Source organism: Chrysochloris asiatica, unplaced genomic scaffold (genome assembly GCF_000296735.1).
Source record: "Chrysochloris asiatica unplaced genomic scaffold, ChrAsi1.0 scaffold00142, whole genome shotgun sequence".
Lineage (NCBI taxonomy): Eukaryota > Metazoa > Chordata > Mammalia > Afrosoricida > Chrysochloridae > Chrysochloris > Chrysochloris asiatica.
In genome coordinates this window covers 6,057,685-6,070,803 of record NW_006408660.1, presented here as the reverse complement: position 1 = coordinate 6,070,803, position 13,119 = coordinate 6,057,685, and the positions used below count along the sequence as shown (strand labels likewise).

At 40.1% G+C, this 13,119-nt stretch overlaps 1 protein-coding gene across 1 annotated transcript in view; it reads left to right on the top strand.

Annotated features, from left to right (window-relative positions):
* Positions 1-5,437: 5,437 nt before the first annotated feature.
* LOC102837126 (uncharacterized protein FLJ43738-like) overlaps positions 5,438-13,119 on the top strand; it is a 14,065-nt gene continuing 6,383 nt past the window's right edge. The window contains exons 1-2 of the mRNA XM_006870514.1: positions 5,438-5,446; positions 5,932-6,836. Of these exons, the coding sequence (XP_006870576.1) occupies positions 5,438-5,446; positions 5,932-6,836 (914 nt within the window). The remainder of the gene's footprint in view (positions 5,447-5,931; positions 6,837-13,119) is intronic.

Genomic DNA, 13,119 nt, shown 5'->3' with positions numbered 1-13,119 from the left:
TTCTGGTTCATTTGTCTCAGATAGTTTATCTTTTTTTCTGGACATGTGCCAATATGGTCATCTGTTTTTGCTTCTTGGGCATGTTTAATGTTTATCTGTGGCCCTGATAATTAATTAAGTATGTGTTTTGGTAATTTTTTATGTTTTCTGATTACCTCCAGGAATATGTGATCAGGACGTGGTCTTCCCTTTTCACATTCTTATTGCTTATCTCAGAGTAACTTTTTGAGCCTCAGTTGGGCCTGGGCCTCCGCGGCGGGCTGTTTGGGCCTTGGGTGGGCGGGTTGAGCCTAGGGCGGGCAGTTTGGGCCTCAGGGGCCCTGGGCGTCGGTGACCAGGCTACAGGAGGGTTGGGCCTCAGGCGGGCAGGTTGGGCCTCTAGGGGCCTGGACGTCAGCGACTGGGCTGCAGGAGGGTTGGGCCTCAGGCGGGCGGGCTGGGCCTCTGGGGGCCTGACACCTTCACATTTTGATATTTTGCTCTTTTATGTTATAGTGATCTTTTTTAATTTACCCTGTGTATTAGGTCACAGGCAAGTCTCTATATATTTTAAAATAGTGAAATCATATAAGTATTTTCTCCAACCATAATGGAATGAAACTAGAAATCAATAACAGAAGGAAAACTGGAGATTTCACAAATAGTGGAAATTAAAGAACACACTTAAAAATTCAGTGAGTCAAAGAAATCTCAAGGGAAATTAGAATACAATTAAAGAAAAATGAAAATGAAAACACAACATCAAAACTTACATGGTTCAGCAAAATCAGAGTATCCTCGAGGGACTCATATAATGTTTCTTTTCGATAGTCTTTGAGTTTGGGAAACAGAAATAAATTTGAAGGGACACAACCAGGATTGTAGGGTGAATGAGGTAAGGTTTCTCAAGGAAATTGTCCCAGAACAGCCCTTGCTTCTCTCAAAGAATGAGCAGGTGCATGTTGTGATTTAAAAATATATATATATTCGGCATAACTTCTTGACCTTTATCTTACCAATGCAGTTTTCAATTTAATTAAAACTTCTTCCTGGTAAGCACTAGTGACTGTGCAAAAGCTCAGTAAAAGCCCACAGCAATTTAGATTCTCGGTTCACGATTTCTCTACAGATTGTTCAATAATGTTAGTTACATTTAACACAATGCCAATATTCTCTTTGTTTTGTTTATTCCCTTTCCAGCACTTTAGTTTCCCTGGGCTCTTATTTTTACATCCTTGTTCTAAAAAATTGTTGACCTTTTAGCTTCACACTGATGAGTTTTAAGAAGGGCACTGACGAGATGTACTCCATAGTATTGAGAGTGGTGTTACTGAAGTCACAATTATTTCAGAGTCATTTATTTCTCCATTTCTGTCAATGTTTGCTTCATGTATTTTGGCTACTATTGTTGTTGTTATGTGCCGTGGAGACGGTTCTGACTCATAGCGACCCTGTACAGGGTTTCCAAGGCTGTAAATCTTTACGGGAGCAGAAAGCCTCGTCTTTCTCCCGCAGAATAACTGGTAGTTTCGAACTGCTGACTCTGAGGATAGCAGCCCGATTCGTAACCACTACGCTACCAGAGCTCCATTTGGCTACTATTAGGTGCAGAATATTTTCAATTTTTAGATCTAGATGTATTAACCTTTATCATTTTGTAAGGTCCTTTGTCTCTTGTATATATTGACTTATGTCTGATATTACTATAGCTACCCCTACACTGTAGGATAATCACTGGACTGTGAACCACATGGGCAGCAGTTTAAGCCCAACATCCACTCCATGGGAGAAAGATGAGGTTTTCTGTTCTCATAAAGATTTACAGCCTTAGAAATGCTATACAGGGTTGCCATTACTAGTAAGCGACTTGATGGCACCTAACAACTTTGACTGCTATCTGCATTGAAATATTTTATCCTTTGATCTTCAGTCAGCTCAAGTTGTTGGATCTCTTCTAAATAGCTTGTAGTTGGAAGGGAATCAAAAGGATATACCATCAAAAAAATAAATGAAACATTTCCTCCAGTACTACCTACCTTTGTGTTTAACTGGCCCAGCAGATTCCTCAGAAGCCACTGTTTTGATTTGAACATTTTCTTTTGAAGGTACTCTAATGAAACTAAGACAAATGTATTACTGAAACAGCTTGTCTGTGGTGAGCCATTTTGTTTCCCTTCTCATTTCCATTTGTACATATGTTTTTTAATGATTTTTGTGGTTACCATGGGCATTATATTTACCATATGAAATTTATAATGTAAACAGATACAACTTAACTTCAGTAATAAAACTCTATTCTTATACTGTTCCTTGCTACAAATTATATCTGTAATCATTGTGTACCCAATAACATAAATTTATGATTTCTTTATACATTTGTCTTTTAAATCACATTGCTGTTGTTGTGAAGTTCCATCAAGTCAATTCCGACCCATGGCGACCCTGTATAGCAGTGAGCATGAACCACCGACCTTGCAGTTCAAACAACTTCGCAGTCTGACGCATTTGTCCATGGCAGCAAACCAGGACTCCTTTTAAATCACATAGAACATAGCAAATAGTTATAATCCAAAGATAGCATAAAATTGGTTTTTATATTTACCCATAAAATTACCTTTTCTGGAGAGCTTTTTTTTTTTTTTTTTTACTTCATACAACTTTTGAGTTATTGTTTAATGTCCTTTTTTGTTTTTCCAACCTGAAGAAACTCCCTTTAGCATTTCTTGTAGGGCATGTTTGATGGTAATGAACTCCCTCCGCTTTTTAAAATCTGCAATGTCTTAATTTTGCCCTAGTTTTGAATGACAGCTTTGCCAAATATAGAATTCTTCCAGCACTTTAAATGTTACCCCACTGTCTTCTCATCTCCATGATTTCTGAGGATAAATTGTTTATTCTAATTGAGGATCCTTTCGTTGTATGCAGTGACACTTCTTTCTTGCCACTTTCAAAATTTTCTCTTTAGTTTTCAAGAGTTTGATTATAATGTATCTCAGTGTGGCTCTCGGGTTTATCTTAGAATTTGTTGAGCTACTCGGATGTGTGTGTGTATTCATGGCTTTCATCAGATTTTGGAAGTATTCAGCTATTGTTTCTTCAAACACTCTTTCTGCCCCTGTTTCTCTTCTCTTTCTGGGATCCTCATGATGCTTATGTGGTTCACTTGATGGTGTCCCACAAGTTCCCTAGGTTTTGTTCACATTTGCTTATTCTTTTTGTTCTTCAGACTCAATTATTTCAATTGTACTATTTTCAAATTCACGGATTCTCTTTGGTGAGCTCAAATACGCAAGTGAGTTATTTCAGTGAATTGTTCATTTCAGTTATTGTACTTTTCAGTTCCTATGTTTCTGTGTGGTTCCTTTTTAAATTTTATGTCAGTATTGCTATTTTCATTTTGTTCCTGTATTGTTTTCTGTATCTTCAATTCTTTTTTCTAATTTCGATTAGCTCTTAAGCATATTTAATATTGTTGTTTTGAAGTGTTTGTCTAATAAGTTCATTAGAATAGTTTTGCCACTTGAATTTGTTCTTTTAAGCGGGTCATACTTTCTTGTTTCTTCTGTTTTTTGTGTGATTTTTTTGTTGAAATCAGGATATTTGAAAATTATGTGGTAGATTTTGAAATCAGATTCTTCACCTTCTTTAGACTTTAAAAACGTATAGATTTACAGGCTTAGAAACCCTGTGGAACGATTCTACTCTATCCTTCTGGGGTGCTATAAGTCAGCATCAGCTCCATGGCAGTCAGTGGCTTGTTTATTGTTGTTTTTGTTAGGCCTTAAGTCTTTCTGGACAGATGTGTACACTGAAGCCTCTTTTTCTTATGTGCTCAGGTAATGTTTTGACAGAAATTTCTTTAAATGCCAGAAATGAAGAAACCCACACACGCACAATAAATAAAATGGTACCACAAACCTCTTCAGTCTTTGCAAAATTGATTCTGCTGGAATTCTCCTCCAGCAACTAGACAGGATTTCAGTGAGCCCAGTAACCCCCCTTCCCTCTCCCAAGGTGAAAGCATAGGGTCTTCTCAGGTAATTTTGGTATGTGCATCTTACCTCGGACATGAATATGGCTTTTTCAATGCTTTTGAAAGTCATTTCCAAAGGGAACTGTGTCTTCAGCTTCTCTTCCCAGTCAACTGTCTTATCTTTATGGCACTCTCTAGCCCCTGTCTGCTACAGGCAGTCATGTGAGGCAAGCGAAACCAAGACATGCACCTTTGCTTTCCTCCTTTCAGCCACCCCAAGACAAGTTGCAACATATACACAGTATAGAACATGTAGCACAAGTTGTAATATACACACAGTAACATACTTAACAGATGTTTTTTGCCTAGAGCCAAAATTCAGGCTTCCTTTCTGAGAGTGCGGGCCACCACTGTAAGATAAGTCACAGTGAGCCAGGGAAGTGGGGAGACGGCTGAAAACCAAACCTCTGCTGCCTTTTTCTTGAATCCATGTTCACTTAGTTTCTGTAACACTTTGAATAGTTTCCAGAGTTCTGATAGCATTGTGTTTTTGTGTTGTGCTTGGTGAGGGGGAGGAAGGGAGAGATGGGAGCCTGCAGCTGTTCGGCTGCCATCTTGCTCCGCCTGTCTGAAAGGTTCAGCCATCACGTCTGCAAGTATTTTTTGCCTGCATCACATTTTTTCTTCTCTCCTCCTGGGACTCTGATGATAATATGAATGTGAAATCTTTTACTATTGTGCCATAAGAGTCTAGGGCTCAGGTTTATATTTTATTTTGCACCTATTCTGTACACACATTTTATTTTCAAACTTTTTGTCTCTTTGTGTTCATATGGCCTATTTTCTTCTTTGTGTGTGTGTGTGTGTTCAAGTTAGGCATCCATGTTTTAATAAATTCTTGACTTTAGAAATATTAAAACACCTCAACTTACTATTGACACTAGAGTGAGAATGTACTAGCAATATAATCAAAATGAAAACTATTTAGAAGCAGTAACAACTCCGTAGTTGGAAAATCATTTTAAACTGGTGCAGGTTCAAAGTCTTCATTCCACTCCTGGTTCTTCTTTTCTGGTTCCTCCATATCAATTCTGTTTTCAAAGCTATCTGATACTTATTTTATGTCACTGTTAATTCTATTATCTTCAGCCTTTCCTCCTCCTTTGCAGTGTAGGCTTAAGGTGTCATTTTCCAGAGATATTTTTAATTGCTTTTGCCAGGTACCGACGAGCACTAACCCAGGATTATTTTTAAATAAGTTCTCAACTTTTGTGTAAAAGTGTACATTTAGGTATGACTACAGACCACTTTTATAAGGGTTAACTTTTAATTATGAAATCATAGCACCAAGGTTGAAACTTGCAAGTTTCCCAGCTTTCTGGCCTTCCTTCCCTTCTTGTTCTTTAGGGCCCTCTTCATCCCCAGGCCTCTCTGAATGTTTACTCTTCCCCTTGTTGCAGCTTTCAGTTTTGGAGGTCTATTAACATGCTAAAGGTGAGTTTGTGCCAACCCTGCAGATGTACACTGGGGAAGTATGGCTGACGTTTTCTTTAACCTTAGACTGGGAACTAGAAATGTTAAGTGCTGTTGAGTTGGTTCCGACCCATAGCGACCCTGTATAAGATTTCCTAGGAGTAGCTGGTGAGCTTTGCAGTCCAGTGCATTAGCCCACAGTGCCACACATGGCCTGTCCTCATGACTTTCATAGTTTACGAGGGAAAATACAGTGCTGAATACTTAGTAAGCCCTTGACTGTGGCAGCCACCTGTTGGAGCCTTCATGAGTATTAATCATTCCGCTCTGGTAATGAGCTTAAACACAGGTTTCTTATTGGGACTTGTGCATGAGGAGACTTGGGGCTCAGGGGGCTTCAGAGTGGCACTGAGATTTGAGCTCACTGAGCCAGGAGCCCCCCCTTACCAGAGGTGGAGTGTTTGCTGTGGCAGCCGAGTGACCTGCTATGACCTGTTCTCTTGTAGAGGCTCTGTACCCCAGTGTACTGCAGGTACAAGTTCCATAAGACTCCAGTTCACGAGACGGACAGGCAGCCCCATGGAACCCACGTCTACTTCCAGGACATCAATGTCATCCTCCTTGGGGCACTGTGTCCTCATGACTTGAAAGAATACCTAGAAGGTCCCCCCATGATGGTGGAAGTTCATGACCGTGACCTCAAGTCAGAGGAGTATTCCCAGAAGCCTACTCTGTTTGGGGAGGACCCCCTGGATACATGCCTCAATCTCCAGGGGCTCATCTCTCCCAAGCAGACAGAGAACAACCCCTTTGACTCCTACAACAAGATGTGGCATCCTTACGGGGTGGCCCAGGTCAGCTTTGCTGACCTCCTTTTTGGCCACACGTACCTGAACCTGTTTGTTCCCATCCACAGCTGTAAACCCAAGCCCACAGGCCAAGGGCAGGACAGCAGGAACAGGAAGGTGGTGGGGTTTCGTGTTCCAACAAATCATCTCCAGGATGGCCCAATGCCCATGGGCAACTACCTGGAGGCAAACTCCTTCCTCAAGCTGCGAGTGGACCTTGCAGTGCCACTGCGACTTACGGCTGAAGGCCCTGACCGAGACTTGGTGGGCACCCAGTTTGGCCTCATCATTTTCGTGTTTGACTCCAGGGACACCTTCCTCTTCCACAGTCTGCTGCAGGACATCACCATGATCAATGCCAAAGCCCTTGAGCTGGACTCCTATCCTCTCAGGAACATCCAGCAGATCCTGTCAGCCTTTAAGGTGCGAGTAAAGGTCCAGGACCAGCAGGACCTGGATGTTTTGACTGGTTTCCATCTGCTGGATGGGAAGGTGCACCTCTTCATTCTGGAAGGCGTGGCTGACCAAGGCTTAAGGCAACTATGGGAGTGCCACCAAAGCCAGTAAGTGGTTTGCTTTGTACTTTAATAACAGTGGTGGAGTTTGGATGCCTCATGGGTGAAAAGATATTTCAAAGCCTAGCTCAGGTTCACTGTACTTGCCTTTGAGATGGTGATGTTGATTCAGTTACTCTTGGGGTACATCGTAAGGTCCAACCGGGGCTCGCAAATTGGACTTGATAAAGAATTGGCTGCTTTTGATTAAAGGGAAAGGCTTAAGGGAGGGTATAGAGAAGAGACAAGGTGGCTCGGGAAAATGGGTTCTAACTTCAGGCTTGTGAATTGTATGATATGTAGTTGTTTCTAGATTTTGAGTATTACAAGTACATCTGCTACCAACAGTCATGTACAGGTTTTAGTGAGGACATAAGCTGTTATTTCACTGGGGTAAATACCTAGGAGCAAGGTTGCTGAATAATGTGGTAAGTGTCTGTTTGTTTAATGCAGTAGAAGAATTCTGAGACAGCCCCCAAAATTCTGTTTCTGGTATACACACGGCTTTTCCGTGTTATATAATGTTGGTGTTTCTGTAAAGGGATTTGCCACACATAATTAAGGCCCTAGATCAGTTCACCGTAAGATAGGAAGGAGACCATTTGAAGGTGTGCCCTTTAAAAACACAGGGTTTTCTCTGGTTGCTGTAGATGACAGAAACAGAGGAAGTCATGAAGGCTGCTTCTAGGAGCTAAATGGCCCCTAGCTGACAGCCAGCAAGGAGACGGAATTCTGGCAGCAGCAAGCATGAGTTTGGAACTGGATTGTTCCCCAAATGAGGTCTCAGTAGGGCTGACACTTGGGATTTCAGCCTTGTGAGACCCTGAACAGAAAAACAAGTGATACCATGTCAGACTTGAACCTACAAAATGGTGAACTAAGAAATTATTTTAAGCTGCTACATTTATCATGGAGTCCTATTGGTGAGTCAGAGCCAACTCGATGACGCTTAACAACATTTATGATTTATGATAATTTGTTAGGCAGTGATAGAAAATGAATACATTTAGTTTTTGAAGAAGCTACCAATTTATTTTTAGGGTGGCTGTACCATTTAACATTCTTACCAGCAATGTGTGAGAGATCCGTTTTCTTTGCATCTTTGCCAGCATTTTGGTTTTGTCATTATTTTTATTGTAGCTATTATAATTAGTATAGAATGATACTTCATTGTGGTCTTAATTTTCATTTTCCTATTGACTGGTGATGTTGAACATCTTTTTATGTGTTCATTTGCCATCTGTATACCTTCAGTAAAATGTTTACATTCTTGGCCAATTTTCTAATTTGACTGTGGTTTTAGTGTTGAGTTTTGGGAGTTTTTGTTATATATTCTAGCTGGATGTTGAACTGATTCAAAACAGTTCTGTTATGGCCTACAGACACAAGAGTAGTGTAAGAGATGCATGACAAACAAAGCTTTTGTGTTTAGGCTTTGACCTGAATAGGAAATAGACCATAAGTATATCCCACCTCCACCACTCGTCTGTCTGTCGTACTATGGTGGCTTATGGAAGCTATGCCACAGATAATTTCAATACCAGCAGGGTCACCCACAGTGGACAGCTGAGCTTCTAGATGAAGACTAGAACGAAGGTGAAACAGATTACTTCTGAATATTTAGTCACTGAAAACCTTATGAACAGCTGTGGAACACTGTCAGCACCAGATTATTGAATACTGAAGCATGATGAAGAGCACCAGAATATTGTCAGACACAGTGCTGGAAGATGAGCCCCTCAGGTTGGAAGGCACTCAGAATAAGAGTGGGAAAGAGCTGCCTTCTCAAAGTAGAACTGACTGTGATGATGCAAATGGAGTAAAGCCTTCAGGACCTTCAATTGCTGATGGGGCACAACTCAAAATGAAGATAAACAGCTGTAAACATGAAGTATGAATGTAGAAAAATTGGAAACTGTCAAAAATGAAATGGAGCATATAAATATCGATATCCTAGGCACTAGTGAACTGAAATAGAATAATAGTATTGGCCATTTTGAATCTGACAATCACATGGTTTACTACGCTAGGAATGACAAATTGAACAGGAACAGTATCACATTCTTCAGCAAAAAGAACATATCTGTATTGAAGTACAACACTGTGATAGGATAATATCCATACGCCTACAAGGAAGACCAGTTAATACCACTATTATTCAAATTTATGCATCAACCACTAAAGCCAATCATGACGAAATTAAAGAATTCTACCAACTTCTTCAGTCTGAAATTGGTCAAACAAGCAATCAAAATGTATTGATAATTACTGGCAAATGGAATGCAAGTTTGGAAACAAAGATGAAGGATCAATAGTTGGAAAATATGACCTTGGTGATAGAATGATGATGATGCTGGAGACTGCATGATAGAACTTTGCAAGATCAATGACTTGTTCGTTACAAATACCTTTTTTAAAATAACATAAAAGATTACTATACACAACAACTTCACCAGATGGAATACACAGAAATCAAACTGACTATATCTGTGGAAAGAGACGGTAGGAAAGTTCCATATCATTAACCAAAACCAGACCAAGGGCAGACTGTGGAACACACCATCAGTTGCTCATATGCAAGTTCAGGCTGAAGCTGATTGAACTAGTTTTAACAAACTGATGCAGCTCTGGAGGCACTTACTTGTCTATATCAAGAAATTTGGAAGACAGCTACCTGGCCAGCCTATTGAAGAGATCCATATTTGTTCCCATTCCAAAGAAAGGTGACTCAGTGGAACGGGGAAATCATCAAACAATATCATTAATACACATGCAAGTAAAATTTTGCTGAAGATAATTTAAAAAATGGTTGTATGTTGTTAATTGTCGTTGAGTCAGTTCCGAACCATAGCAACCCTATATAGGGTTTCCAAGGAGCAGCTGGTGGGTTTGAACCGCCGACCTTACAGTTCAAACCGACCTTGCATTCCAGCACATCCTGCAGCACCACATGAAGGCGAAGAGGATATGGAACGAGGGATATAATTGCTGACATCAGATGGATCTTGGCTATAAGCAGAGAGTATCTAAAAGGTGTTCACTTGTGCTTTCTTATTGACAAGCTATGGATAACATTGTGAAAAATGGGTATTCCAGAACACTTAATTGTGCTCATGAGGAACCTGTATATAGACCAAGAAGCAGTTGTTCGAACAGAATAAGGGGATACTGAGTGGTTTAAAATAAGGAAAGGTGTGTACCAGGGTTGTATCCTTTCACCATATTTATCTAGTCCATATGCTGAGCAAATCTGAAAATCTGGATTGTATGAAGATGTGGCATCAGGATTGGAGGAAGACTCATAAACAACCTCAAATATGTAGATGACACAACTTTACTTGCTGAAAGTGAAGAGGACTAAAAGTACTGATGAATACGGAAGACCAATGAAGAATTGGTACATTTAAATTATGGTGTTGATGCAGAACACTGAAAATACCATGGAGTGCCAGAAAAACAAATCTGACCTTGAAGATACAGCCAGAATGCTCCTTGGAAGCCAGGATAGCAAGACTTTGTCTCACATACCTTGGCCATGTTATTAGGAGAAATCAGTCCTTGGAAAAGGACATCATATTTGGCAAAGTAGAGGGTCAGCAAAAAACGAGGAAACCCCCTAACGACATGGATGGACAGTGGCAACAATTGTGAGGACGGAGCAGGATCAGGCAGTTTTTTTCATTCTGTTGTGCTATAAGGATCTGTATGAGTCAGAACTAATTTACGGACACCTACAACAGGAAACAGGTAGTGGTACTCCACTCAAAGCTGGCAGCTGTCCACATGGCTTTGAATGTGTTAGTCACCTGCCATCTTGGAGTGGGACACTGCTGCCTGTTTGCTACTCGGGTCACTATCTCATGCACAATACATCATGCATGAGGCCCTTGTTTCCATCTGCCGTGTCTGAACTACTTCAGAACAGTTCAAAGTCACTTGTCAGATGTGATCCACAAATATTTTCTGCCAGCCTTTAATATTAGCTTGTCTTTTCATCATCTCAACAGGGTCTTTTCCAAGGTAAAAGTTTTCAGTTTTGAAGACCAATTTCTCTATTTCTTTCTTTATGGATTATATGCTTTTAGTGTTATGTCTGAGAACTCTTCAGAGACCAAGGTTCCAAAAATCTTCCAGCTATTTTATGCTTTACATTTAAATCTGTGATTTCTTGTGAGCTATTGTTTATATAAAGAGGGAAGTTTAGCTTTAAGCTTTATCTGCCTTTGAATATTCGATTGCTATAGCATCATTTAAGGAGCTCTGGTAGTGTCGTGGTTATGAATCGGGCTGCTAACCTTAAGGTTGCTAGTTCGAAACTACCAGCCGTTCTGCGGGGAAAAAGATAGGCTTTCTGCTCCCGTAAAGATTTACAGCCTCGGAAACCATGTGCAGGGTCACTATGAGTCGGAACCGACCCCACGGTACTTAACAACAACATAGCACCATCTGTTGGGAATAATATCCTTCTATGGAACTGCTTTTACACCTCTGCCAAATATCAGTTGGCTGTAATTGTCTGGGTCTACCTCTGGGTTTTCTAATCTGAGTTCTCACTGATCTCTGTGTCTATCCCTTTGCCAAATACTACGCCATCTTGAATACTGTGCAGAAGTATAAGAAACCATCAAGTAGAATGATGCCTTCCACTTTATTCTCCTGTGTAAAAATTGTTCCAGCATTCTATTCCTTTGCCTTTTTGTATGAAATATTGGTAAGATTTGTGTTGAACTTACATATCATTTTGGAGAGAATCCCCCAAATTGTTATATTGAGTTTTCTAAACCATGAGCAGTCTGTCTCTCCATTTATTTAGCATAAGTGTTTTAATCATTTCAGTATACAGGTACTGTGCATGTTTTGTTAATTTATATGTAGCTTTTTCTTTTTTTTTTTTGAGTGAGTGTAGTACTGTATTTTTAGTTTGAGTTTCCATGTGTTCACTGCTAATATACAAAACTCCTGGTGTGGTGCTGTGGGATAAGCACTGGACTCTGAACAAGGTCAACAGTTCAAATCCACCAACTGCTCCTCGGAAATACAGGGTCATCATGGCTTGGAATCGACTCGGCGGCACTTAACAACAATATACAGAACCGCAGTTGACATTTGTATGTTGATCTTATGCAACATTGTTAAACTCACTTATTCTAGGTTTTCTCGTAGATTTCCTGGAATTTTCTACATAGATGATCATGGGGGACAGTTTGATTTTCCTCCTTGCAATCTGTAGACCTCTGTTTCCTTTTCTTGTCTCACTAGACTTCCCATACTATTGGTATGAGGGGTGACAGCAGACACTCTCACCTTGTTTATCATTCCGTCTTCCCCTATTAAGGACGATGCTAGATATAGGTTTTTTTTGTTTTCTTTGTCAGGCTGAAAGGAGCCTTGGGGGCACTTTGGGCTAAGCATTGGGACAAGCCACTCCATGGGTGGAAGGTGAGGTTGCTGTTCCCATGAAGATTTACAGACTTGGAAACCCCACAGAGCAGTTCTCCTCTGACCTGCATAGGGTCACTATGAGTCAGAATTGACTTTGCAGGCATTGGTTGGGTTTGGACTTTATCAGTGAGTTGAGGAAGTTCTGTTCTATTCCTTATTTGCTAAGAGTTACCTAATTTGCTGGTTCACACAATTCACAATAATCAATTTTAGGTGGATTAGAAACTTATTTTTAACCTTTTTATTTAATCATAGACACACAGTTGTTGTTTTTAAGTGCCATCAAGTCATTTCTAACTCATAGCAACCCTGTATAGGGTTTCCGAGGAGCAGCTGGTGGGTTTGAACTGCTGACCTTGTGGCCCAGTGTAATCCACACCAGGGCTCCAGACACACAGTAAGTTGCAAAAATAGTACAGAGAGGTCTCCTGTATCCATTACCCAGCTCTCCCTAAGGGATGTATCTTATGTGACTGTTGTGTATTGTCAAAGCCAGGAAATTGACTGGTATAGTACAGTAGGTAGACTACAGTTATCGACTCTTACTCCAGTTTCATCAGAAAGATGTAAAACTATACGGCTTTTAGATGCTATTACAGGAGAACATTTTCATAACTTCAGAATAGATTTCTTGAACAAAACATAAATATAGAACATAAAGGATAATGATAATACTTCACTGGATTAACATCAGTCACTTCTGTTCCTCAAAAGACACCATGAAAATGATGAAAACACAAGCCCACAAACTGAAAAACAAGAAGTATTATGTAGAACTATCAATGAGCTAGAGTCCTGAAAAAAAATATATATATATGTATATATACGTATTGTTGTTGTTGTTAAGTGC